Raw genomic sequence first — 27,882 nt, 5'->3', positions numbered from 1 at the left:
GGCTGCATTCTTCCTCTGAAATGAATTTCTTTTAGGAAAAATAAATCAATACAAATGTCTTAAGATGTAGGCAAGAGGAGTGGGGTGTGGCTCAGAGGTAGAGGTGTTTGCCTAATTTGTGTGGGTTATTGGGTTTAATCCCCAGCACTGAATACCTTAAAGAGGAGGATGCAGGCAGAAAATCCCTGTGATGACGATACTGGTCCTTTATTGAAAGCCTGAAGAGACTGAATTTTGGACTTTTTGGGCGGGGAGGGGAAGGGGGAGAGGAAGAAAGATCAAAGAAAAGTGCACAAACATCTCAGCTGTACGTGAAACCTTTCAGATGGCAGCAGCCTCCTCTGGTCATCTCTGTTCAAGGCATGTGTGAGGCCCACTGTCTCTTCTTCAAGCTGTGAATCAGTCTTTCCTGAAGGGGGCATATACCAGACAGAAGAGCCTCTATATTCATCTATTACTTCCTAACCTAGATGATATAAATTTCCTTTTACAAAAGGATTTTCCCAGCTGTTCCTATGTGTAAAAGGCCTGTGGTTTATTAGAATAACCAATTTGAAATATACTGCATAAACAACACTGGGGTCCTATTTCTTACTTTTTCTCAGTGTATGTCTTGTTTAATGCAGTGAAGGATGCGCACAGCCACCTGGCATGGTACTTCTTACTATTTGAATTTCTGAGAAAATGCTAAAAAAATAAAAATAAAAATAAAAATTGTTGTTTTCCCTTTAAAAGTTCTAGCAGTGGAAAAAGTTTCCATGTGAATATCCAGGTTGCTCCTGATTTGGGAAGTTGATGGAGAATAAGTGACCTGAAGGTTTTGTTTCTTTGTTTCCTTTCTTTATAGTCAAGAGAAGGAAGTGCTGAGCAGTCATGATTGTGTCCTCATTTACAAATCTGAGACAGAGGGAGATGAAAGCCCCACTCCTGACAGCAGCCTGATCAGGCTCACCACCAGTATGCTGAAGGTGAAGAGGCTGGAGGAAATCAGCTCGTGCCACAGCAGCAACCCGCTGGAGAAGGTGGCGTTTTTCCAGTGCATGGAGGAGGTGGAGAAGGTGAAATGCTTCCTGGAGGAGAATTCGGGGGATCTGGACCTGCAGTCTGGAGACAATGAGGTAACCATGTTCTACCTTACCTCTTGGACAGTGCTATTTATGTCCAAGTTCAATGTTGCCATGTATGTGTAGGGGGAAGGAAGCTTGCAGATTTCCATTCCACTTGTCTGAGGACTGTGGGTAAACTCTACACTTGAGTTGGGTTGATAGTTTGGAAGACTCTGAAAGTGCATTTCCCTGCAGTGCTGTTGAAATGAGTTCCTGGGGACTATAGCTCAGTGATAGAGGATGTGCATAACCTGCTGGAGGCCCTGGGTTCCATATCATCAACCCTGTCAACCAAACATACATGAGTGCATACATACATATTAATGGAATATGCTATAGAAAACGTGCTTCAGAGAAGGATCATGTAAAACACAGGTTTGGGCTGGAAACTCAGAGAAGCACCATGAGGGGCACAACCGTGCAGCTTCTAATTTCCTAAAATTCCTGAACTCGGTGAGGGGTAGAGCTACTGACAGCAGAGTCCAGAGGAGGGACAGCATTCCTCGCTGATGTCATGATGGTAGAGTCCTGGGACCACTATGCAGAGCAAATGCTCTGAGATGCACCAAAAATCAAACATGGAGTAGCCTAATCTGATCAGTGAGATGACAGGTGCTATCAAAGCAGGTTTAATACTATGTCTGAAGCTTTGTGAGCATTTTGAGTGAGTGGGTATAGGGGTGAGGGGGAAGTGTTAGTGACAGCGGTGGAAGGGAAAGCAGTCTAGCCTGCCATCACAATACCGCGGGCATCCGCTATCCCAGGGACCTCCACTCAAGTAAAGGCATATCCTTGACTATACTGTAGAATAGAATTTCACGATGAGTCAGAGTAAAATGAAGTTGCTAAGTTTATTAAAGAGAGAGAAAAGCTAATCCGTGCATGGGCATTGGTGCATCGGGTGTGTGTGTGTGTGACATAGGAAAAACAGTATACATATATGAGACATGGGTATCTAGATGTCTGCACCATATACTCATATCTGACTCCATGGATTTCCAAGTTACACTGTTCAGAAGATGCATGCCTGAGAGATGACTAAGTAGGTAAAGGTGCTGCATGCTAGCGTAGTGGCCCGAGTTAGAATCTAGAAACCTCCATAAAGGTGGGAGGAAGAACTGAGCCCACAGAATTGTCTTCTAACCCTACCACCCTGTGGTGGCCTATGTGCCATACCCCATCTCTCTCACACACATAAGTACAAAAAATTAAAAAGATTAATTTACAACAGGTTTAAAGATTAAAGAAAAAATTTGAAAATTAAGTAAGAATTATAAGGGTTAGAGAGATGTTTCGTGGCTAAGAGCATACACTGACTTTAAAAAGGCTTTGCACTTGATTCTCAGCCCCCAAGAGAGGGTCACTCATAACAGCCTGTGACTCTAGTACCAGGGGACCAGATGCCTCTAGCCTCTATAGACACAACACTCCAGTGGACACACTCTCTACCTCAGACACATAATAAAAAAAATATGATTTAGTTACTGTTCTTATCTTAAAGAATTTCCTTTTGCACATGATATTGTATGGTTGTTTTGTAATACATATTGTATTGATTTGGGGTGGGAGAAATGCTAATATGGTAAAACTCACAGTCCTAAACTCCTGGGTCCCAGCCATTTGCCTGCCACAGATAGAGGGAGCTATTAAAATGCATACAAGCATCCAGCTTCCTAGAGACAGAAGAAGAAATTGTCATAGACAAAATGTAAGGGACTATGAAAGACACCCTCATAGGGGACACTAATAGCACAAACAAGGAAACAGAATTTATTTTCTCCTCATGAATTTCTGTAGGAAACAGAAAACCACTCATCCGTTGTCACTTTGCTCCACAGAAACCAACAAACAGTTTATATGGATTTAATTATTTGTCAAGTCCATTTGTTCTCATAAATCTGTGATCTAAGTTTCTTTTGAGACAGGGTCTTGTGAAGCTCAGGAAGACCTTGAACTCCATGTGTACTTAGGATGGCCTTGGGTTTCTGATCTTCCTGCCTCTACCTTCTAAGAGCTGAGATTGCAGCTGTGTGCCACTATGCCAAGCTTATGTGATAAAAATGTTAAACGGACAGCCTTAAATTGTGAGGTAATGGTGAGTTGGGTTATAAGCTTTCTTCAGAAGAGTTATTTTTATGACTACCAACTGTTCTAGAAAGTTCAGAGCCTAATTTGGAAGTTACATATTTTGGCATTTGGGGGAAAAGAGTCCACAGAGACCCTAAAAAAGAAGTAAACAAACATTTTGTAGCAGGTCCCTTCTGGCTTCATGCTACAGTTGAATCAGTCGAAGGTAGATACCGATGACAAGGAACGCCATATGTCCCATTTAGTTTTTTTATTTATAAATGGAGAAGGGCCCAGAGCTGTCACCATGAGTACCTCTGTCCTTCTCTGGCCTTGCTCAGAATGGATAGGTACAGCTGTCAGAGGATCAGAGCTCTCCCTATGGTGGTCAAAGCCCAACCTGTGGGTGCAGCGCAGCCAGCAGGCCTAGCAGCTGGCAGGTAGGGAAGCCAACCCAGCAGCCTGGGTGTGTGGACACAGCTGGGCTACCATGGCTGTCTCCATCTTCTGTAGGGCTGCTGTAGATCTTTCTGTGCCACTCTCTCTCCCAGGACCATTTAAAGGCCTGTAAGTTTCTCACCATCTCTTCTCCCCCCCCCCCCATCTCTTTCTGAGAAGATTAAGGCTGCTAATGGCAGAAACATTTGCTGGCTGAACTGAAAGGCAATTTTCACTGGATTTCAGACTCTCTGGGGACACAGCTTTGTTCTGGAAGCTTGGAGAACTATTTCCAAAAGCAACTTTATCTGCTCTCAGTCCCAAGAGCAGAAAAGCTGTATATAAATTTAACAACCTGTATTTGTTCAGTGAAACTCGGGTTCTTTTTTATTTTACCTTTCCTGCTCTTAACCAGGATTTTCTGTTTCATTTATTTTCCTTTCACTGGGTTTATTTTAAACTACCTTTCTCTTCCTCCAGTTTCTGCGTGAATTATTAAATACTGCATATTCTACTTCTTTGGACTCAAAACATTTAATTTACTTTGTGATTTTAACTTTGCTTCTTTAATTTGTCTTCATTTTCCATTTGATCCTCTAATGCCCCATGGCTCTTCTGTTACAGTGCTGCCGGATTTAAAAAGGGCTATGACTTAAAGCAGGAACCCACAGGCTTGCTTCCATGTGTTCCTTCTTTTCCATCCCATATCTCAAAACTAAAGACTCTGAAGGGTAGCAAAGGCCTCTCCCCAAGCGAGGAGCTGTCAGTAGATAGGAAGTGATAGTCACCTGCCCCAAGAATAAGGCCACAGCTCCACTTCCTTCCCCCCAGGTATTTTTCCCTTTCTTCCTTTATATCACACATATGAGCTCTGCAAGACCAACTCTGCAGCCCAGTCTTTTACCTCTAGCAGACATTAAATCAGTGCCACCATTAATAGCCTATATCCCTCACTTCTGGGTCATCTCCAGCCTGACTTCTCACCAGCCTGACTGTCTTACCGACAAGATTTTGCAGAGATCAAGCACTCCCCCATTCTGTCTGAAGTGCTCAGTACAAAGCCTAGATTTTACACTCACTCCTAGGCCATGCCCTTGCCCCAGCTGTCCCATGAGGACACCCACAACATGATCAGAAGATCAGGCACATATGGAAGTTAAATAAATGGTTGAATAAAGTATTTTCCACAGATAACCATGTACCACTATGTACACTAGATCTAAACATGTTCAGAGTATGTTATTGAAATCAAGTAGAACTTGACAAGCAGTTGATCTGGGTGATGAGAGTGGTAGCCAGCATGTATATACCATGACCTTGTAAATGAAAAATAGTTCTCACAACTACAATTATAGCTACCTTGACACAACCAAATGTAGAGTTTTAATTAAATGATTATATTCATACTTCGGTTCTGGGGACCCAAACCAAATTATCAGGGATCTGCTATATCCCCAACCCATATTTCTACAATTTATACTCAAGGCAATTTATGCTCCCCTCTTTTGGTTTTCTCTACCTTCCTGTGAGAACGTAATTTCCTGCCATTTACCCTGAAAGCTTGGTCCCAAGCGCAAAAACTAAGCGGCATTGGAGTTTGGATGGTCCATTTATAAAAATATGTCTTGTGGGCCACTCCTCCAGGGCTTTTCAAGGCGGATCCCTTCTGAATTTATGCTAATTGTGATTTGTGCAGAAAGGTCTTCTTCAGTAAGAAGGTTTCAGGGCTGGGAATGTACTTCAGTTGGTGGGAATGAACCAGTTGGCATGCATGAAGCCTGAGCTTGAACAGTAGCAGCACATAAACTGGGCATGATGACCCATGCTTATAACCCTATAACCTTATAAGCACACGATGACTGTGCTTATAACCCTGGCACTTAGGAGGTAGAGGCAGGAGGATCAGTAGTTGAAGATCATTCTGAGCTACACAGAAAGTTTAAGGCTAGCCTGGGATGCATGAGACCTTGTCTCAAAGACAAAGGACAAAAAGAAGGGGGGGGGATCCTCAAAATACAGTAACACCACCATCAACAACAGGTTCCGTTCTTCTACAGTCCCATTTGGAGTGAAGACTAAGATGGTCCAAATAGAGTCAGGCTCTCATAGTCGCTGGGATGTTAAAATGCTTCTCACAGATATTCAAAGACTGAACTAAGCAAAACTATTTCTTAGCCGGATGGGCAAAAGGCTAGAAAGGGTTGGTTGGGTAAAGCATGGGTGTCCCTATTTTGATTGAGTTGGCTGTTTTAATAGCGGGTGGCATTTCCTGACAGCTGCTATGAAATTGTACCACCAGCCGTGTTCATAATGACTCTTCTTAGATCTCAAAATAGCATAGATAAAGATGGAGGTTTTTCATTTTTGAAATTACATTCTTCTACCCTCCCCCAATTTCTGCTCTTTGCCCCACAAAGGCAAGGGAAATTTTCCTAGGTGGCATTGGCTCAGCAGAGGCAGCTGATGCCAGTTATGATGCAGCTTACTAGTCCTTGACCAGGGGACGAACACACGAGGGTCAGTGTAAATTATGACCGGCGATTTCCCTCAGTCCCTGCACCTGTCTCTGATCTGTCACAAAAAGCCATCATGCGTTTCCTTTTAAAGAAGCAGAGTATTAGTCGATGATCGTGTAACCGGAGACACCCAGCGTAGGACTGCACAAAGAATCCCATTGCGGGTTCACAATGCCCACTCCTCAGAGTGGAGCAGGGAGCACAGGGAACTTCAAAAGTGGCTGTGCTAGACCAGGGCAGGGAAGGTGCCCACAAAGCCAGGGACTTCACAGCCTCTCCCAGAGAATGGACTCCACGCTTCGAAGAAAAGACGTCTGGATTGTGGGTAGCGTGTGCCTTCTGTCGTCTTCGGTCTTCTGGCGCCTGTTTCGGTCAGTGGCGGCATGGGGAGGCCCCAAGCAGGAACCTGCACTTGAGAATGCACAGGTAGTGAAATCCTCTTGACCTAGGGAAGATTCATTTTGCAATTCTCTTTGAACATTTCCAGTCCAGTAACGGTGCTTGCCAGAGGCAGTTGATCTATGCCTTGTTGGATCTTTGCCCAGGACAACTGTCTTAGGAGAGCTGGGATAATAATAGTGACATGTGGCAACTTTCATCATTTCTAGCAATAAGACCAACTTTCGGGGAATCTTGAAGCAGCTGTGTCTGGAATTAACTTTAAGTTGGTGATCTGTTTTGGGTACTAGAGTTAAAAATATTGTTGGCATCACTTCATTCTTGCCTTTTTTATGTCTTAGTTATGAAAGAAAAAAATGTAAGATTCACCCTGTTTGTAGGAAATCTGTTGTAGGCACAGCACTGAGGGGTGCTGAGGGCTGGGACTTCTGTGTTTTGGGCTTCAGCTGATGTGGCTTTCCATAAGCTATTCCTAGGATGGAATTTGGTGGGCAAAATATAATTCTGGCAGAGAAATAGTTCTCAGTGGAAAGAGATTAGTACTTTCTGAGAGAAGGTGTCCATTCCCAGAAAAACAGTTCTCCCCAGTCCTTGATTATCTTATCAGTTATCATCTGCTAAGTCATTTTGAAACACTTTAAGACAGTTTAGCAATCACTGCAGAAGACCATGGGGGATCAGCAGTCTATGGGAAAGGCATGCTTGCAACAGTGTTTCTCAGTATCAGGCACACTTGCAACAGTGTTTCTCAGCATCCTTTTCTTTCTTTTCCATCCTCTCCCAGCACTCCTTCCCCCAATCAACTTTTCCATGACATTGTACTTCATTTCCTTTAAAAGAACAAAACAAAACTTTTTTTTTTTTTCTTTTTCTGAAGCACTAGTGAGACGGCTCAGTTGGTGAAGTGCTCCCATTGCAAGCATGAGGACATGAGTTTGATCCCAGAATCCATCTAAAAATGTCAGGCATAGTGACCTATCTTGTAACCTCAGTGCTGGATCCCAGTGCTTACTGGCCCGCCAGTCTAGCCTAATTAGTAAACTTCAGTGAGGTCTTGTTTCACAAAGAGGTACATGGTGTTCCCGAGGACATGCTTCTGAGGACATCTAACCCCCCTTCCCTTACTCTAACCCCTCTCCATCCCCCTACTCCTACCCATGTTAATATAAAATCGCTTGTGTGCATACAGTGCTAGGCATCAAACCCAGGGCCTTGAAGTTGCCAGTTAAGTGCTGCTGAACTGCACCACAGACCTTCCCATAAACTTTATTTCTACAGATACTCTGTTTTCAGTAAATACCATTTATACCTGAATGCATTATATATGCACATTCTTTACACATACCAAGTGTAAGATTTTCTTCACCTCTTCTCCACAAAGAACCAATGCCCCCACTGGAGTGTTATTGCTCCAATGGCAATATATTATGTACAGTTTAAAAGATGCCCTGAGAGGGTGGTTTCATCGCATACTCTAGCAGTGTGCATACATGCATCATTTATATCTTATCCTACAAGGAGCCACAAGTCCTGTGTCTTGGTGGTGTTTAGAAGACACAGCTCTGTGTTTTTCTAATGCCTGAGTCTTCACTTCTGTGATTATCAAGTTCACGTTCAAAAGAACAGATGAATCTTGAGATAACAGTTGAGGGCAAGGTAAAATCTGCAGGAGAAAAACAGCAAGAGAAAAAACCCCTGAAGCATATGCAAACCTGTCTTTAGGCCAGTCCTGATTTCATGGTTGTCTACCTCTTCAGACCCAGTCACTGGTGCCCAAGCATTAATCACACCTGGCTGTTTAATATATATTTTGTGGTAAATATCGAGAGGGCTACATTTCTTCTGTGAGAAACACCATGAGGGCCTGTAGCTTCTGTGTGGAAATTCTAAGATGTGAGCCACTGGTGTTTCTGCCTCTGATATCTGCCTTTAGAAGTCCCACACATATTTTCTTAAAGGTCTCTTGTAGCTTTTTACCTGTAAAGAAAAGCTCATTTATGTCAGATTTATAACATAACTCTTATCCCTTTTCATCACTAATGGTTGTTTATAATAGTGACAACTGGCTATCTTAGAAATTTGCCCGTTTGGGCAAATTTACACAGTTTATAGATTATTTTTTACAGAAGTGTCAGAAAATCCATTTGTAATGTTGTCTCCAGTCAAGGGGTAAAGGTTTTGTGTTGCACTACGTATAGATTCTGTCTCGTGTAAAGTTCTATATGGCCTTGAATACAGAACAGACGAGGAACCTTACAATGTACATTATTCCAGTGTCTCTGAATAATCACAATTATGATAATTTATATAATTTCTGTTAGTTGTTTAATATAAAGAAAATATATTTTTGCCTATTTCTGTCAAAGCTAAAATGACATGATTAAATATATAATTGTTGTTAGTTATGTCTGTTTCTAGGTAAGAGAATGTCTAACACATGTGTTAATGAAATTTCTAAATATAATTTACTAGACTGTGTTCCTCCATTTCCCAAAACCATTATGGTCATAAAAATGCACATTTATCTATTAGCATTACCCAGACTTCCATTTTTCAGACTATCTTTGTGACTTTTACTACACAATTGGCCCTCTATATCCCTGAATTGCACATCTGTGGATTTAGCCAACCATGGAGAAAACATGTCTGTACTGAGCATCTGCAGACATTTTTCCTTGTAATTATTCCCTAAATAATAGAGAACAACAGCTATCAGCATACATATGGCTTTAGGTATTATAAGTAAGTCAGAGATGATTTAAAGCATAGGAGAAAAGGTACCCAATCATATGTAAACCTTGTGACTGTTTATATAAAAGGTTTTTAAAAAAAACTGCAGGGCTTCCAGAAACAGATCTCCCAAGAATACATGCCAATGGTTGCCCTTTCATGTTACTTTTGTTTTTATTAATATTCTAATATGCCAACCTATTTAAAGCATCTTAGTCAAAGCAAAAATAGAACAAAATTATGATTTTGATAAGTACAGCAATGCATGTACGACATGCATTTTAAATGATTTGTTAGTATGTGACCTCAGAGAACCTAACCCCTGCCCCCACAACTAGGTGTTCCCTGATCAGCCTCCAGCACCCTCACCAGGAACTGTTTCCAGGTCTTAGCCCAGTGGCATTTGGTCCTTTTCCATATGGTCTTCTCTTTTCTGTCTATCGTGTGGGTGTGGCAGCAATCACAAAGACCAAGGAAGCTGAGATAAGCAGGCAACAGCAGAGTGTTCTTTCTAGAGAAAAGAGAAAACTGATAATAAGAGACATCTACTATTCAACATTGGTATTGGGAAAGTTTGCTTAGGATTTTTATGTTACCAAGACTGTGTGTCTAGTGTCTTCAAACTGCCACTCCCAAATTTCCACCAGAAAGCAGAACCTGAAAGCAGGGCTTGTGTTTGGATCCTTAATTTGGGAATTGGCTCCTAGGGATAGACATGGAACCTTGGAATGTGAGAGGGTGAAAGAAGGAAACCCCAGCATGATGGGGCTAAGCTGGCCACTGTGGACAGGAAGACTCATAATTGCACCCCTGTTGTAGGACTTGAAGTCTACCAGGCTCTGTCTCTAATGCTAAGTCTAACATGCCCTGTGGCATGTTCAGCAGCCTCTGTGAAAGCATAGTCTCAGCTGGTGTTCACTCAGAAACTCCAGAGAACTCTAGGAAGATGCAGTAGCTCTGAGGGGTCCAGGAAAAGTCTCCATATGGTTGCTACAGCAACAGCTGGAGCAGAGTAGGCCAGACTGTGGAAGAACACAGAGAGGAACATATCTTCAAATACATTAAGTTTCAAAGTTTTGCCTTTGAGGTCTTCCCAATCAGATAGCATTGTTTTGCTCCATTTGGTTTTTATTGTTGTGACCCGCTTTGGTTTTACCACTTTCCAGCTTGCAGTGTTACCAGCCTATTCTTGGCATCACTGGCTTATACCAGGGAACTTCTGCACACTTTAAGAAGAAAGTCATGAAGAGGCAAGCACTAACATCACAACAAGCCTTCCTTGGGGACTGTGTCTGGGTGCAAGGGAGACAGTGCATGTATGGCTTTGGGTCTCAGCATTGCTTCTTGAGGCATGAGGAACAAAGGTTAAATATATATGCAGCCTAGTGGGGCACACCTTTAATTACATTACACAGGGGGCAGAGGCAGGCAGATCTCTGAGTTGGGGTTCATCGCAAGATACCCTGTCTCAAAGTAAAAAGTTTATAGAGAAAAAAGCATGGCCTTACCAGATACACTGCTGGCTGTTACACAGGTCCCCAGGATGCCTGCACAACTTTGTCAGTTCTTTCTGTCCACAGATGGCGTTTCACTTGACACAGACATAATGCTCATGAACACTGGGTTTTTCTGCACAAGGCTCACAAAAAATGGTAGAGGTGCTTACTATTGCTCCTTGCCCTATATGGAGTACTTATTATGTGGGGGAGACAACTTTCTAAACCTGGTCATTGGTGGAAACCACTTTCTGAAAGCAGCCAGTGTTTAGTAGGAATCTTTGGTGGGCACCAAGGCCTTCCCTTCTTTGTCTCAGAGGCACACATTAGTATTTCCCCAGAAATAGCTGGGATCAGTTAATCTGCTATGCTGGTTAGTTTTAACTGTCAATGTGCCACAACCTAGAATCAAAGAGAATCTTAAAGAGGGGCTATCTAGATCATATTGGCCTTTAGGCATGTCCTTGGAGGATTATTTTGACTGGTAATTGCAAATGGGAGGGACTGGACCTTAGACTGTGTAGGATTGAATAAAGCTAGCAGAGGGTAAGCAGCAAACAAGCACACACTTATTTTCTTGTTTGTTCTTAACAACGGATGTGATGTGCTAGCTTTAGGTTCTTGCCTTGGCTTCCTCCAGATGAGAGAGGTGACCTGGAATTGTGAACAGAGTAATTCCCTTCCTCCCCTGTGTTAGTGTATTTGCCACAACAGAAATGAAGGATGCCTGGTCACAGTCCACATGCAGGAAGAGGACTGAGAGTGACTCCTGTGCTTGTTCTCAAAACCAGCACTGAGCATTGTCCCAAGAAGAGAGTTTTCAGCCCCAACTCTTCCACCCCATGGGAGTTCTTTATGTTCTTTGGATAGCAGTGTGTGCCTGCCTGTCCTTTTTTGTCATACTGGATAAAATAAAATAGCATGTATTCGTGGAAAGACTTTGTAAAAATGTGGGGCTCTGTAACTATAACCAGTTTCAGAGCATTGCTTTCTTCTGCATCTGAGCCTTGGGCCATATGTAGTTTACACACAGAGATGATCATGAGCATGGAGACAGCCTCTGCCTGTGTACCGCCCCCTGGTGTCCATTTTAACAATTCTTTCAACCTCACCTAATGCTTTTCAGGGAGGGGAAAGTATGAGTTCATTTTATGGAATTAAGATATACATGCCTTTTAAAATATCTTTGTAAATCTTTAGTGTTAGCCCATGGCTCGTGGCTTCACCCAGCGGGAGGTTTTGCCACTTTGAGATTGTGGTGGTGCTCTTTGTTAATATCTTCTGTGTTGTTGGGCATGTTGGTTGTAACTCAACTTCGGGTACAGCTCTATGGTTGAACATGTGCCTACAATGCACAAGGCTCTAGATTTGCTTTCTGAAAGACAGAACACACACACACACACCTACACACACACACACACACACACACACACACAGAGGAAGGACCTTGGACGCCAGCTTATCCAAATCTTTGAAAGGAGAACTCAAAACCCCAGAGCAGTGAAGCAGATTTATCCAAGATTCCTCACAAGGGAGGGACTATCTTTTCTGAGCATCAGGATTTTCTTCCAACTCATCTTCTGTGCTGCCAGAGCTTTTTTTATTCAGAGTTCTTGTCTCTATTAGGGTCAACCCCACCCCTCCCCACAGCTACTTCCTACATTGGATCTACAGATCAAGACCTGGCTCAGTTCACTGAGTCCTGCAGGCCCTCTTTCTCCTGGGCTCATGGTTTCTAGCTCTACACTGATTATCACCAGTGCTTTATTTCCAGGGGCTCAGCACTGCACCCAGAAATTCTCCAAATGTCTCAGCATGGGAGCTAGAAGCCTGCACAGCAGGGGGTGAGTCCGGAGACTCAGGCTGTGACAGGTGTGAGGTTAATGATCTTGTCAGTGGCCCAGGCATCAGGAAATTCTATAAAAAGAGAAATAACTCGGCTAGAAGCCAGTACTGTGTAAGCTCACATTCCAACATGTCTAACGAACTGTAAGCCTCCAGTATTTGTCTTCCACGGATGAGCAAGCAAGGCCTATTCTTCGCTTTCTATATAGGCTAATGCTTATATTAGTGAAATTAAGACAAGGGTCAGACATAAAATGAAATATTAACACAAAATTTTAATTCATAAATATATCTAACCCACCCATAACCAGAATCTAAGTATTCATTTAAATCATTCTATATAGACTTTATATTTTAAAAACAACTATTACTAAGCTAGAAAGGTACTGTGTTGACTATGCTTAGATGCCAATAAAAGTTGTCAAATAATGACTCTTATTTGAAAGAGAAATACATAAAACCCACTGACAATAGCAATTTCACTTGCTTATGGTCACTGGTAGTCTCAAAAAGAGGCAGAACCTGACAAACCAAGACTATTTCTCCTATTTCTTTAGGCATCAAACAGAGTTAGAGTCTGTGAGGTATCTTTTCCTCTTAGTAGAGATGTTTGGTTAGGGGACCCATTCAGATGACCTGGCAGGCCTTAGTTATTTAGAAATGTAAGAACTGAAGGTGTTGGGTCACATTCTTTCTAGAATGAGTGTATCATACTATTATTATCCATCCCCAGGGAGGGGGTGCAGCCCTTGGCAGCTCACACTTTGTGCACATGTGCTGCACCCCACTTCAGTTTTTATGTCCTTAGGGCTGTGTTTGCTGATTGCTTATTTAGGACCTATGCCTTTAACCTGATTGTATTCCTTTATTATTCACTTATTTTAAGGACAGATATATAAATAGTCCTCACTGCATGTCAGTACTTGTTCTAAGTACTTTCTTTATAAATGGGGATGGAACTCAGGGTCTTGGCTAGCACTGTAAGGCCTTGGGCCCAGTCTCCAGCACTGCAACAACAACTTTCTGTGGCAACCTCAGGAGGCAAATCTGTCCTGACTGAGCATTAGCATTTATTTATGCTGCGTGTTCCAGGTACTGTGCTAAGTACTCAGTACTTCCCACACCATGTGTGTATCTCTGTGTGTGTGTGTTCATTAATTTTCACACAGTGGCCCCATGAAGCTCTCTGTCTACAGAGAAGTAAGCTAAGGTTTACTGGGACTAGGAGTTTGACCAAAGTGCTGTAGCTGCATGCCCAGGATGGTATTTCTTTCTGAATGGATTCATTTGCTCAACATTTAAAGCCTATATATAGGCTTAATTTCAGGAGTTTTTGTTCGAGTTTCTTTCAAAAAATGTTTCTTAGAGACGTTTTGGGTTCATAGTAAAACCAAGAGAAAGTTACAGAGCTCTGGTTACACTTGCATCTCTCACAATCCAGACTGCCGAGACGACTGGTGCTTTTGTTCCAACTAATAGACCTACACTGATTCTCTATAGTTTATGGCAGGGCTCACCCCTGGTGTACAGTCTGTGGGTTTGAACAAATATAAAATTTCATGTTTATACCATTAGAGTAATTTAGATTTTAAAAGTCACAAAACCATTAAATATTTATATACATACAGAGTTTTCTAAGGACAATTTGTTTTATCCTCACATGATCTGAAGTATTTTTCTCAATTTATTGGCTGTTTTACTTGTTTGCTTTTCAAGGACGCATAAAAGGACTGGGTAGGTTTTAAATGTCTTACTTTGCCAAGCCATAAACTAAGTTTCTTGTCAGCAAACGCAAAGTAACAGCGACCTCCAGTGGAAAGAAGTTGAAAAAAACTATTGTGGGCAGAAGGTGAGCTTTCAGGCTTTTTGTTTTTTCCTGGTGCTGAGAATGGAACCCAAGGCCTTTTGTGTGCTTGGCCATTGCTCTCCCACCAAGTTGCACCCCAGCTCAGCATCCTCTTTGTAGTTGTTCAAACTAACGTCAGCACTTTCTCAGTTCTGCATTAGAAAAGACACAGTATCCTGGATCTGATTGGTGTGAGCATACAAAGTAAGGTTAGATAAACCGTGTGCTCTTAAATACTCCACTGTTTCATCAACAGCTCCTATGAATTAAGTACTTTGTCAATCCAATAGAAGTTATAACTAGCAAATGTAACTGACGTTTCACCAAAGCTAGCTTTCTGAAGGCAGATAGTCCCCAAATATACTGCTTCTCTTTTATAGCACAACCTGACTATTACATTTCGCTTCACCGTGGTGGCGGTGTAAAACATTTTACCTTGCAATACACATAGACATATGTATGACCACAGATTTGAAATTCACTTGGCCTCTTGCTGCCTCTGTGGCAGTGAGCATGTGCCATAGACCCTTTCCGTGTCCTTCATCATGTGAGGTTAGTAATATTGACCTCATAGAATTGTTGCCTGCTACAGTTTGCACAGTGCTTGGCCCAGAGATGACACTAAGCTCAGTAAGGAAAACTGGACATAGGACCTCTTTGGCACTTAGCTCTGCTCTCAGCACAGCTTTCACTGTCAGGAGCCCCGAGCCATTCCCCTACCATGTGCACCTTCCACCTTCTCTGGGTCCCAATCTCTTTCCTTCCCAGAGCCCTGCATTTGCATTCCTGGAAAACATTACTCCTTTCCTGTTTTATTGTGTCCCATTGTTTTCCGTGGGTGGGAGAGTCCACATTTCTGAGATACCCGGGCTGCTCTTTAGACATCTCAATACTGCACTGCCGTGCTGGTCTCCTTCTCATCCCCACCATTATACCCTCTCAGACATTGTTACAGCCTGGGATTTCTTGAAATGTGTCTGACATTTCTTTTCATCCCTACTGGAATGATGGCAAAATGAGCTGGTTTGCCTCACCATCATATAAGGATGCTGAGGAGTGCAGAAGAGTTGGCATCAGATACCATGGAGAGGGAGAAAGGAGTTCCAGCATGAATGAGCCACAGAGCCAAGATCATATGCATGCCTGTGAATATGCAAATATTGTGTGATGGGATCCTGCTCTCTGATGGGCATAAGAATCAAACAACATGGGCTTCACAGACCTGAGACCAGGCCCATTGGTTTACTGGGTACATACTGCTAAATACCCTTAGGAGCCAGGGAGTGCACATCTAGGTCAAACCTGGCACAGGTTGTTTCTAAAAATCATCAGCTCTGAAATTATGACAACTACTATTATCAGCCCAATAAAAGGAGCAGAAGAGATTCTTTTGGTGTCTAGAGCCATGTCTTAATTAGTGGATTAATTAATTAATACTATCCCCAACTTGCACAGAGAAGGCTCTATTCTTAACTTTCTGCTCTCTATCTTTTTTCCCAGAGAACTGTCATGAGTCCCAAACTCAGGGGGCTAGTTACTGGCATGGCATTGTACTCTAGTGAGATTTGTTGGGAATAAAAGGAAGGCTGCAAAGTCAAGAGGCACAGCTCTTCATCTGGTCAAAAGAATATCAGATCTCTGCCTTTCCTCACATTCTATGAGGTTCTCACAAGTCAAATGATAGGATTCCACCATACAGCTTTTGATTTCTCATTATTGAATTATTAAGTTGTTTAACATCTTATTCATGATGAGTCAGATTACAGTTTATAAAATATAGGATTATAGCTGAGCCCCATTAAAATTTATTTCTAGCTATTCTACTTCAATATTGCTTCCCAACACATAATTAACATAATTAACAGCCTGGGGAACTCTAAGATAGATGTTGGGGTTCATATCTTGATTCCAGTGTCCTTTCTACTTAAATTCATATCCCTGTGGTCCACGCAATAGCTGTGTGACATTACTCATTCCATTTTCTTTGTCTCCGTTCTTGTATCATCACATTGCTATAGTAATGTCAAATTATTTGGGGTAAAGATTACATAAGATGATGTGCCTATGAGCGGTTGTCTTGGTAACTGGCGCAGACATACAACCTCCACACTGACTCCTGGCCCTGCTTCTTGGTTTTACTCCACACCTTTGATCATTTTCCTTCAAGACCAGATTCAGATATAACCACAGATAGGTCTAATCTGCTCTTCTATAAACACCATTTAAGGACCCCGTCCTGGCTGTGGCTATTTCATACGTCTTTTATGATCATTACTGTTTTGCAAGCAAACTCTTCTATGTCCAGAAAGTTAGACCTTTCTCTCCAGAGGGATTATTCTCTGTTTATTTATTTTTGTGCCATATCTTTCAATGAGATAAGCCCTCTTACTTTGGTGTACTGTTTATCTTTAGCTGTTAGGTCTAATTTCTTAAGTTTTAGAATTAATATACTTATTCAAATATTTAGACTAACTCATGAGTATGGCTAGTCAGGATATTTGAATAACTCAGGTTTACTTTTTTTTTTTTTTACAAGATTTTCAAAGAGAATACACTGGAGTGAATTTTAATCCTTTCTCTGCAGATAGGATCAGTTTTGCAAGGTCAGGGTGGTCTGACACACCCTGAGTGTCTTCATTCAGTATCAGCATAAAGAAAGGCATTCATTGTACCAGATGCCGTCTGTCCTCTCAGGAAAAGAAGGCAATTTGATCCTTCTTCATCAAAAATTGTGAACTTCTACTCTCCAGTGGCACTAGCACACTGAAAATTGTTTTTAACAACACCAATAAGGCATTGCCTAGGTTCCTGTGTCCCTTTGAGACTCAACCTAGAAAGAAAACATCAATTTGAATAGCTTGCTTTATAGCTTCTACTTTGTCAGTTATTATTTTATGGTGATACAGAAATAGGCATTCACTATAAACTGGAATCTTTTCCCCCAAACAGCAGCCCAGGCCTGCCAGGCAGCATGGGTGTGACCAAGGGACTTGTTCCAGATATACACTCTATATAACAGCATGTGCTGTTACCTGGGTGAATGCTAATGGTTGAAAAGCACCAGAATATTAATTACTTCCTGCAATTGAAAAATTAAGGAATAGTTATTTTCACCATGAAAGTTGCTGAAATGTGATACTAGTACAGTTGTGCATATATGATTAGTTTAGTAATAGATGCAAGCATATATATATATATATATATATATATATATATATATATATAATATGTTTATAATTGTGAGTGTGTGTGTTCTCAAGGCTCTCTCAGGCTAGTCCTTGAGAACTAGGCAATATCCTTTCTTGAACATTTTAAGAGCATATTTTCCTTGATAAAATAAATATGTCTATTAATAGTTGTTTCCATTAGATTTCCCAGGCAGACAAAACACAGAATTTGTCTCTCAGCCAGTCAGATAAGCTGGGGTGAGGGGACATGTGAATGGCAGCACACCCTGCCTTCCCTGGAAGGGTCACATTCATCCCCAGGGAGGTGGTCTGGACATCTAGTTCTTTACCCATTTGAAAGGAGGCCGCTGTGTGACAGGATACCAACAGAATGCGCATCATGGAAATTCTTTGGTCTGCCCTTGTCAGCAAGGCAGCAGGTGGTTTAACTGAAAGCCACTTGTATGCTGAGTAGAGGAACAGGCTGTGAGATTCTCTGTTGTCACCAAGTTCCTCCTGCCAGGTGCTCACTGGTAGGGCCTGCAAATGTAAGTGCCCATGGCAGGGAGCCACTGAGTGATCTTCCTGCACTCTGTCCATGCTAATGTTGGGTTCACAGTTCCCAGGGTCACATGGAAAGGTCAGCAGTGTCTGGAGCTTACAACACCATCTGAGCCCTGCAACTTGTGTTAGATAAGCAACATTGACTTCAAGGTATTTTGAGATACTCTGATTATTTGTTATGGGATGAGAGCCACTGAAAATAAGCATCCTTTGGGATCAAGATATAGACTTCTAGACCCTACAAGACATCTTTAGCAGAAAGTGCTATAGTGGGGAGACCATGTCTTTAATAACGCCAAGGTTCCGATGAGAAGCGTGGTTAGCACTTTGCCTGAGCAGCCACTGGATCAGCATCCAGATCTCTCTCTCTCTTTCCCTTTTTGCTTAGGTCTGGTGACTAAAAAGATGTCATGTTACCTCTGGGGAGTTTTCTAGGCTGTAAAAATATTACCCATTAATCTTACCTCTTATAGTTACGTTAACCTTGTGGCTCCTTAGGATTTTTGCAGAGTGACACGGAGGACAAGCACAGCTCTTACATAGCTTTGTTTGGAGTAAATGCTATAGGCCTATGGGCTGACTAATTACTGAGTTTCTTCTCCCTTCTGTTGCTTGCTTGTTTTCTGTGCTTATGATTTATGGGGACTGTGACACAGGAAACTTGTGGGGACTGTAGTTGTTGTGCACAGCTTTCCATTGCCAGTGTAACGTCTCCTTTTTCTAATTTGGTGCTGGGCATGGATTCAGGACCCCACTTGCACTTCAGCACGTTGCAGCCCGTGTCTGCTACCTTTGTGTGACTTACATCAACGCTGGACAAAAAGATGTACATGGGATTAAAACTTTAGTTATCTCCTTGCCCACTGAGTGGAAAAGCTTTTTTTTTTCTTTTTTAAATAGAAGGCTTGCTTCTTTTAAGGCTTGATATAAAGGATATATCAAACGGATAGCTGAAGTAGAAAAAGTGATGTGCAGATAAGACCAATAGGTTAAAAATAATTCTAAAGAAGAATATAGGTTACAGTAGGCTTGAATGAAGACTAGAGAATCCCTTTGCTCTATGTGGAAGCAGATAGAAGCCATTGTCCTGAATACTTATAAAGCAGCGTGCCTTTCAGACATCTACTTGAGAACTGACCAAAATCAAACTCCACAGCATTCGCTTAAGTCACATCTGAAAATAGATTGAGAGGGCAGACAGGGACAGAGGTTGTGGAAGGCTTCATGTCTGGCAGGAAGAGCCAAGCATGGATGGAGGGCAGCCCAAACTTTATGCAACATGGGTCACTCCCAGGAGATCTGAGGCACCAGCCCAGTCCCTTTGGCCTTTCTTGCAAGACACTCTAGATTTTCAATTTTTGCATTAGTAGAAGACTGCAGTCTCCTAAGATGTTGATCCAACACTTTCCTGGGCCCATCAGCTTTGCAGGCCTCAAGTCTCACTTAGCACACATAGCATAGCATCATTTCAGAGTAGACTGATGGATTCTGTGAAGATCAGGGTCTTCTAAGGCAGACCCCATGCCTGATGTGGGGCCCAGCTTGCAGCTCCTATAAGCTGGAACAAAAAGACTTGTTATACTCTGCTCAAGCTGATTCAAAGGCTTCATTTTAATGCTTCCTCTGCACCCAGCTATCCACAACAATCTGCAGAGGAGGCTAAAGTAACAGAGTTGCCTTCGCGTGCCTACCATGACTAGCTATGGAACCTACATACACTTCTCCAGCTTTCCTTGTAGATACCACAATACAAGTTAATGCTTTTGCTCTCATGTAGACTTCTGTGGAAGATAAACAGAATCTGGGCACAGAATGGTTAGCCCTGAGTCCTGTATAAAGTCGGCACTCAGCAAATAGATAAAATAACTCCTAATGCTGTTGTTAATGTTACTCTAGAAAGTTAATCTGTTGCAGTTGAAATGACCGATTACAGAAATCAAAAGGAAAAGAAGATTGAGTACATTTGAGATTGGGTTTTGGATCGGAAACCCTCCGGGTGGGTGTGTCCTATAATCCTCCACGTCTGCCCTGTACCCCTCCAGATGTTTCCTTTAACCTTCCAGGTGTGTCCCACTGGTGCAGTATAGGCTGGAGCAGGTTGACTTCTGAGACAGCTAAGAGCATAGATTTGTGTTCACTTTTGTTCCTATAAAGTGAAATGCTTTCACTGCCCACCAGCCCGATTGCCTTTGGCTTAACCATTTAACAGCATTGTGACTGCCTGTTCTTGCTGCTACTTCCTTTTCTTTACCAATATCCTTAGAATGCCAACTTCAGAGCCAATTCCCCAGGTCCTTTTGGAATAAAAGATAAATGAAACATATATTTTGGTTGGAATGCCCCCTCCCCAAAAGTTGATGTGTTGGCCAGGTATGGTGATATATGCTTTTAATCTCAGCACTCAGAAGGCAGAAGCAGGTGGATTTCTGTCACCCGCACGCATGCACACGTGCTCACACACACACACACACACACACACACACACACACACACAAACAGGGAAGCGTGGGGGGAGGGAGACTCTGATAAGTTGTAGACCTATAGAAGTGTAGAAGGTGGGGGCCAACTTGGCACTATGGGAGGTGATGGATCTTTAGGAATGGAGCCTATTAGAAAGCATTTAAACATTGAAAACATATATTTTGAAGGGAAAGGGTGACCCTAATTTCTTCTTATTTCTAGTTTTTATTTCTATGGCCTGCAACACAATTCCACTGTGATGTACTTATCTCACTACAGACTCCAAAATAACAGGATCAATCTATCATGTCTTAGGACCTTAAAAACTATGCATAACCCCAACTCAAACGCTTCTCTTTACAAGTTGATTGTCCTGAGCATGTGTGGTAATTAGGAGCTATAACAGAACAAGAAAGCTGCAGTCCTAGGGAGGGGCCTTCATTTACTTCATGTGAACTTACTGGAGATGTTGGGTAGATAAGTGAAAGTTGGATGTAGTGCTGAATAAGAGCACCAACCTAATCATACCCCACCAAACCCAGGCAATGGAGGTTGCCAAGGGTCAAGGTAAGAGCAGGCTCAGGAGGAGCATACAGCAGGGAGACTTATCCTAACCTGTAGGGTCAGAATGGCTCCTTGGACTGCAGCTGTCACCAAAGGATGGCCAGGTTAACCCAGGGGATTCTAGAGGAGGTGCCCATGAAACTCAGTGAGCAGTTACAGAGGGGCAGGACAGACAACAGGGTGTTTGGGGACAGTCACAGCTGGTGCCACTGGCTGGGGGACCTTTTCAGACCTTGAGTCTTCAGAGAGTGAGACACTAAGGTGAGACAGTTTCCATTCTTCAGGCAGGGCCTGTAGCCTGTAATACTCTTCCCATATTTTCGTTACCGTTAAAAGTTAATTCTGGCAATCCCATAGCTCATTCCTGGGACCTCTTTGAAATAAAATTATACGTGGTGCCATTTCCCTTCCTTCTGAAATTCCTATTGCTGTATTTTTAGTACATTCTGGGGGGAGTAAAAAGCATCACTTACTTCTAGTTTTCCATACAACCTCTTCTGATGACTACCTTCTTTTAAAGGGTTTTTTTCAAAGGCTATGCAGCATGAATTAACTTCTCTGTGAGAAAAGGTCTTTTGTGGTTTATAAATTTTAATGCAGGATACTAACTGCCAGGATATTCTTGGACCACAACCAGGGCTTTAAGCAGCCTCCTGTAGCAGCTGAAATAAGGGCCCGCCTGACCTGCACCTGGACATAGGGTTCTTTCATCCTTCACGTTCAAAGTCAGGAGGCCTCCTGGTTTCAACCTTAGGACACCAAGGCTTTCCTTTCAAGATCCATTTCCTGGAAACAGGTCTTTGCTGTCCTGATGGATAATTTTTCACTTTATATTTTCTTAAGATGCATAAATTCTACTTTTTCTTCTTTCAAATAAAGGAAAAAACAAGGTATGGGAGCCCATGGTAAGGGTCTTCTCTGCATGGAACAGCATAAACCATTGCTGTCCTGATTTTTAAGTTCTTCATCACCAACAGGGGATTCCTACATGGCCCTTTTCATTCAGTATTCCTCTTCAGACACTGAACTTTTTGATTACAAATGCCAGGTAAGAGAATGTTACCTGAAAACTACTCTCTTAAGTGAACCTTTGAGCCTTTGACCACACAGGAACCTGCTTTACTCCATGGCTATTTGTTGCCCTTAATCAATGTGGTAATGAAGAAAAACTGGGTTATTGAGACAGCACCTGCCTTGTGCTTTATACATCCTTCTTCTTCAATACCAGGAAACTCTTGGAATACAGAGCCACTCTAAGCCAGCCAAGTGCATTTGTGTAAAATTTAAAAAGACACTCCCTCTGGGGCCTTAGAGTGACAAGGACATCCTTCTACGTGCACTGTAGACACACTTCTTGGCCAGCTGACATTCTCTTCTTGGGCTTAGCCCAGGGAGCACAAGCTGGCTTGCAGCAAATTCAACTCTCCAAAGAGCAGCTGTGTTGAGTGTGTGATCCATGAGCTATGGGTGGCCATCTCTGGGCACATCCTCAAGTGCTTTGCTCTTAGCCAGCTGCCCATTGATTGCTTCTGAGCTGCTTACACTGTTGGGTCAGCAGGATGGGTAGTGGAGCTTGGGTAAGGCAGTGCATTAGGAAGAAAACCCAGTATTTAAAGATCAGAAGCTGTGTTTCTGGGTGGAGGCATGAAGGATCTCTTGAGCTCAGTGGTTCTGTTGGGGAAAAAACAGATTAAGTGACCCTTCATGGTTATGTAAATGAAAACAAAACAAAACAAAACAAAACACAGAAGTCATTGCTTCTAACAGAATTCTTTGTGTTTGGTAAAAACTCCCCTACCAATGATGTCAATTTGTAAATGCTAAACAAAGCCCCTGAAAAGGAGTGTCCTAGAAAGAAATAAAATATGACCTTTATCTCCTCCAAAATGAAGGTCAGGCTTGCAGAAGCACATTTTAAGAACTGTGTTCTATGTGAGCACAGATGGTAGACATTCACAGGAAGTGAGGACATCCTGGGGACCATTGCCTTGCAAGTAGGAATGGCAGCCAGCAGAGACTTCATTATTATATGGGCACTGGGTTACAAAGTGAGGAGGCAGCAATGTAAGATAAAAAGGACCCTAACCAGTGCTGCTGGAAAGAGTTACTGCTCTCCAGCTTCTTTCTAATGTTTCTCTGGGTTGGAAGCACTAGAGGTAGGTTCAGTCCAAGGGAGACTGAGGGCTCAGGGAGTCTACTGACTGGGAGTAGACTTGACAAGTGCTTTGAAAACCAAGGGAAAACACATGTAAACTTGTATGATTTCCACAGCAGGGAGAAGCCTGCCAGGTGCCAGAAATTTTTGGTTGCTGTGGCAACCAGAACAGAAGTCCATTCTGTGGACCCCCAGCTGGCTCTCAGCCTCAGCCTTCTCTGGAGTGCTCACACCTAGGAAACTACTGGAGCAACCAGGAAGAGAGCAGTCTCAGATAGGAAAGAATGCAGAGCCCACATGCAGAAGGCCTAAAACAGGACCTTGCAGAAGGCAGGCATGGGGAGGCCACAGGGAACCAATTAAAGAACTTTCAACTTGGCAAAGGCCAGGCATTATCAACGTGTTTTGTTTTGTTTTGTTTCAAAGCACTTTCTTTGGATAATAAATAAAGGATAAGTTAAATAAAAAATGTAAAGTGAACCCTCCAGGGGGCACCTAATGGGTCTCCCATTCTGCAGAAAATAGCCAGGTTTCTTGCCCCTGCTGTTTGCCATGAAAAATACTCAAAAGCAAAGTGTAATACAGTGGGATTTTCTGTTCAAATGGTCACTTTTTTTGTTGGTGGTTTTTGTACTGCTAGAGAAACCTAGGGCTTTTAAGTGTTAGGCAAGTGCTTTACCACTGAACCATATTCACCCAGTCTGCTATCTAGTGCTGTATGGCCTCGGAGACATGACTTAACCTTTCAAGTATATAATGGCGGGTGTGTGTGTGTGTTTATATGAGGTAGAGGTAGACATTAAATAAGGACTGTCAGGACCAGAGGGAGGTCATTATTAATGTTATATACTAATAGTGATCGTAATAAGATAAGAACTGTGTGCTTTTAAAAATACACCAAGCATTCCTGACCTATGAAATAAAAGTCTATGATCTTCATGTTTAGACGTAGCAACTCTGAGTTCCTAAATGCTTTGAAAGTTTAAATCACCGATATTGAAAAATAAAAGAATGTTTTTATTTATTCTTTGGGAATTTCATACAGTGTCTTTAAATCATATTCACTTCCCTTCCCTAATTCCTCCTAGATTCTCTCCCACCTCTCTACACTCTGAACTTCAGATTCTCTCTCTATAAAATATGGCACTCTGCATGAATTTGGTCATCATCCCTGCACACGGGTTGTGCTTGGTAAACTTCTCTGTCATGTCAGTTTTAGTGCATGTGTGGCAGAAGGGAGCACAGAGTCACTGATGTCTCTTTTCAAGGAGAGAATGCTATCCTGGGGTGGCAGCTTCCATTGTTTCACCTGAGGGTACCGGGTGTGAAGAGAGAGGCTGTCTAGGGTCTCCTGTTCTGCAGTTGGCCTCAGCCCTACTGCCCACCATTTTCTCTACTCTTCTCAACTTCCATTTAATTCTAAATGTTTGTGAAGCTTTGCAGAGTCTTGTGCTTTTCTCAAAGACAGAACCTTAAAGTAGTGGGCATTTCCTGTGCTTGAAGCCAGGCAGTGGCGGGGTTTTGCTGTGGAGAGAAAACCTTTGAGTTTTACCTCATGGAGCCCATTGCCTCAGGAAGACTGACAAAGAGAACAGGGAGCTAGTCCTAGATGCCTTTTGGATTCTGCCCTGGCTGTCTCTACCTCTGCTCTTTGCATAGAGGCCTTTGCAAGGGCCACCTTTGAGATCACACTTTGAGATGTTTAAATGCATTAGCGACCACAAAATGGAGCTTTCCTGCTGTGAGGTAATGATACCATGTGGAGGTACTTACTTGGTAATTTATTAAGCCAGAGTTGTCTTCGGGTAGTTGTAGGCAGAGCTGACAATTAGAGGCTACTTTGGTTTGTGGTTCCCTTGAGCCATTTCAACTTTTTCTGTTTCCTCATCTCTGGTAAGAACCCAGCGACTCTGGGCATGGCCTTTGTCTCCTCGGCATTTAAGTGATTTTCTCAAGGGCGGAAAGGAGAGCATGCCAGAATTGGAATCTACTTAAACAAACACCTAAAACTGAAGATCTGGTTTCATGCTAACTGCTTACTGGCCTACTAAAAACTTTTAAAAACAATTTCTTGGGAGAAATGGATATGGCTTTGTGTGCCCAGATCCCTCACTCTCTTTGCACCTACTCCATCTTCTCTGCTTTTTATTACATCTGTCTAACCTGAAACGTTTTACTTGTAGAAATTCTGTCAGCAGAGAGACTCAATACTATGTTTGGATTTTTCATATACAGTGTATATTTCCTAAACACATCGTATGTGTAGACAAGACTTTATTACAAGTATTCTGATGCTCCTGCCCATAAGAGGTATTTGGCAGTATATGCATCTGATACAGCGGTAAATAAGCCAAGGGAAAGAGATGGTATATACAGAGCCCTGGTATAGCCTGTTTCTTAGGATATCCTTCAAATCAATGTGCTTAAGATAAGAGATCAGGAATGTTCACTTTGGTATATAAAAACAGGCCTTCCAAATACTGAGATAATGATAGAACAGAAGACGCGTATGAAGTAAGAAATTTGTGGCTAGATAAGGAAGTACCTGCTAGGCATATCATAAAAGGTCAAATGCTCAATATACACATAAAGTTTCTGAACGAATGATTTGAAATATCAAAGTTTGATAAACTTTGAATTCTGATGACATGCTCCGCCAAACACATAAGGTTATTTTAAAATTCTCTGTCTATCAAGATTTAACTTAAAAGAGAAGTTTAACATCTTACCTACAACTTACTTTCAATAGAGTTTCAGTATGCTTGAGTTTTATGTTTCTTTTGTTTGTAGAGTATGAGGCTATCCACAGCCCATATTTTTATTATCATTAAGCTATTTGATAATTCTCTCTTCAGGTGGTATGAGATTCATACCCTGCCTTGAACATTAGACTAGTAGGCTTCCACTGTTAACTTTACCATCACAGAACAGATTCCTCAAGATACCCAATAAATGATAAGCTTTGCAATAATAGGTTCAAATGTCTTGGCCTTTTTAGCAACAGATTAAAAAGAAAGCAAGCAAGAAAGAAGGATCCATTTCTTGATGTGTTAGACAGATGTTTCTAGAATTAGCACCTAGATCATCAATCAGCCTGCAGGAAAAAAAGGGTTGCCTGAGTCTGTATTTTTGAGATTCCAGCCTGTGACTGGGCTGACTCAGTGCTTATAGGCCCCTGATAGACTGGCAACACATCATGATTAGGAGTGTACTGCAAACCAAGCCACTCACGCCATGGGCAAACTAAAAGAGAGTGAAGAGGGGTTGACACTTACTGAGGGGCATATCCCTCAGTGTCTTCCTACTAGGTCCTCCCCTCTTAAAGACTCTACTGCCTCCTAGAGATGCCTCACTGGAAACTAAACCATAGCACTTCACATCCCAACTCTAGAACATGTTCTTTTCTAAACAGCCTTCCCATACCTTTAATTTCATAGATCATATTTTAAGCATAGGCTGACAAAAGATTTATAACTACTTTTTATATGAGTTACATCTTGATTTCTCTTCAATAGGATAAAAATCAGAGGTACAGTTTTATAGTTCCTATACATTGAGGTCTCTAGGATTCTTGTCCCTGTCCAGACCAAGTTCCTATGGCACCTTAGATTAGGGATGACTAAGCAGTCACTAGAATGTCTGTCCTGTGTGTGGATAGTTCATCTGAGGTAGATGCTGAACAAAGAGAAATGTCACTTTGGATTACAGGAAGAAGACAATGTCAACTTCAAAGTGCTCTGTCAATAGAGCCAGTGGCAGCATGGTAGGTGAGACCTCCATGAGTCTCTAATGAGAAACCTAATGAAGAAAAAAAGAAAAGAAAGAAAGAAACCTAATGAACTGTATCTGTCTAGCCAGAGATGACTGGAGCCAGAATGATGCACAACCTAGCCATCTCCTCCCTGCCCTCCTCCCACCCCTACCCCTAACCCAAGCTTTCAGTGCATGTCAAAAGGCCAAATCGTGAGTTTCTGAGAATCTCTGACTGGACCATGAATGAGGAGAAATACAGAAAGACAAATACAGACTCAGCACTGCCATTAAAGGTAGGAGAACCTTGTGGTGACTCAGGCAGAGGAAGTTACCTAACTATTTTGAAAAATCTTTGCATATTCTGTATGCCTAAATATTTGATTGCTGGATTTCTTGAGCAGATTTGTTTCAAATCAGAGCTGTAAAACCAACTTTTCTCCATGGTCTGGGAAGATAGGAAATAGAAGAAATACATTTCAAATCCTACTCAACCATTTTAACAATTGTCAGCATTCACAAAGTTTTTTGTTTTTTGTTTTTTTTTAACTAAGGAAAGAGTCTGGAGAGAGTCATTGGTTTAGATGATTTGTTGTTCTTGCGGAGGAACCAGGATTAGTTCCCAAAACCCACATGGTGGCCCAGAAACATTTGTAACTTCAATTCTAGGGAGTCCAGCACTTTCTTCTAACCTCCATGGGTCCCAGGCATACAAGCAGTATCCATACATATACACAGATAAGAAAATTAATCTAAAATAAAATGAGGTTGAAGAAGTA

At 42.1% G+C, this 27,882-nt stretch overlaps 1 protein-coding gene across 3 annotated transcripts in view; it reads left to right on the top strand.

The window, feature by feature from the left end:
* The first annotated feature begins 6,069 nt into the window (after nucleotides 1–6,069).
* The window catches only part of LOC110308670 (myosin light chain kinase family member 4), a 71,474-nt gene continuing 49,661 nt past the window's right edge, over nucleotides 6,070–27,882 (top strand). For 2 of the 3 annotated variants that reach the window (XM_029468472.1, XM_029468474.1), the window contains exon 1: nucleotides 6,070–6,553. In XM_029468472.1, the coding sequence (XP_029324332.1) occupies nucleotides 6,299–6,553 (255 nt within the window). In that variant the 5' untranslated portion in view covers nucleotides 6,070–6,298. The remainder of the gene's footprint in view (nucleotides 6,554–27,882) is intronic. The other variant, XM_029468473.1, reaches the window with a different exon arrangement.

This window comes from Mus caroli, chromosome 13 (genome assembly GCF_900094665.2).
Source record: "Mus caroli chromosome 13, CAROLI_EIJ_v1.1, whole genome shotgun sequence".
NCBI classification, from domain to species: Eukaryota; Metazoa; Chordata; class Mammalia; order Rodentia; family Muridae; genus Mus; species Mus caroli.
This window is presented reverse-complemented; position numbering and strand designations above follow the sequence as displayed.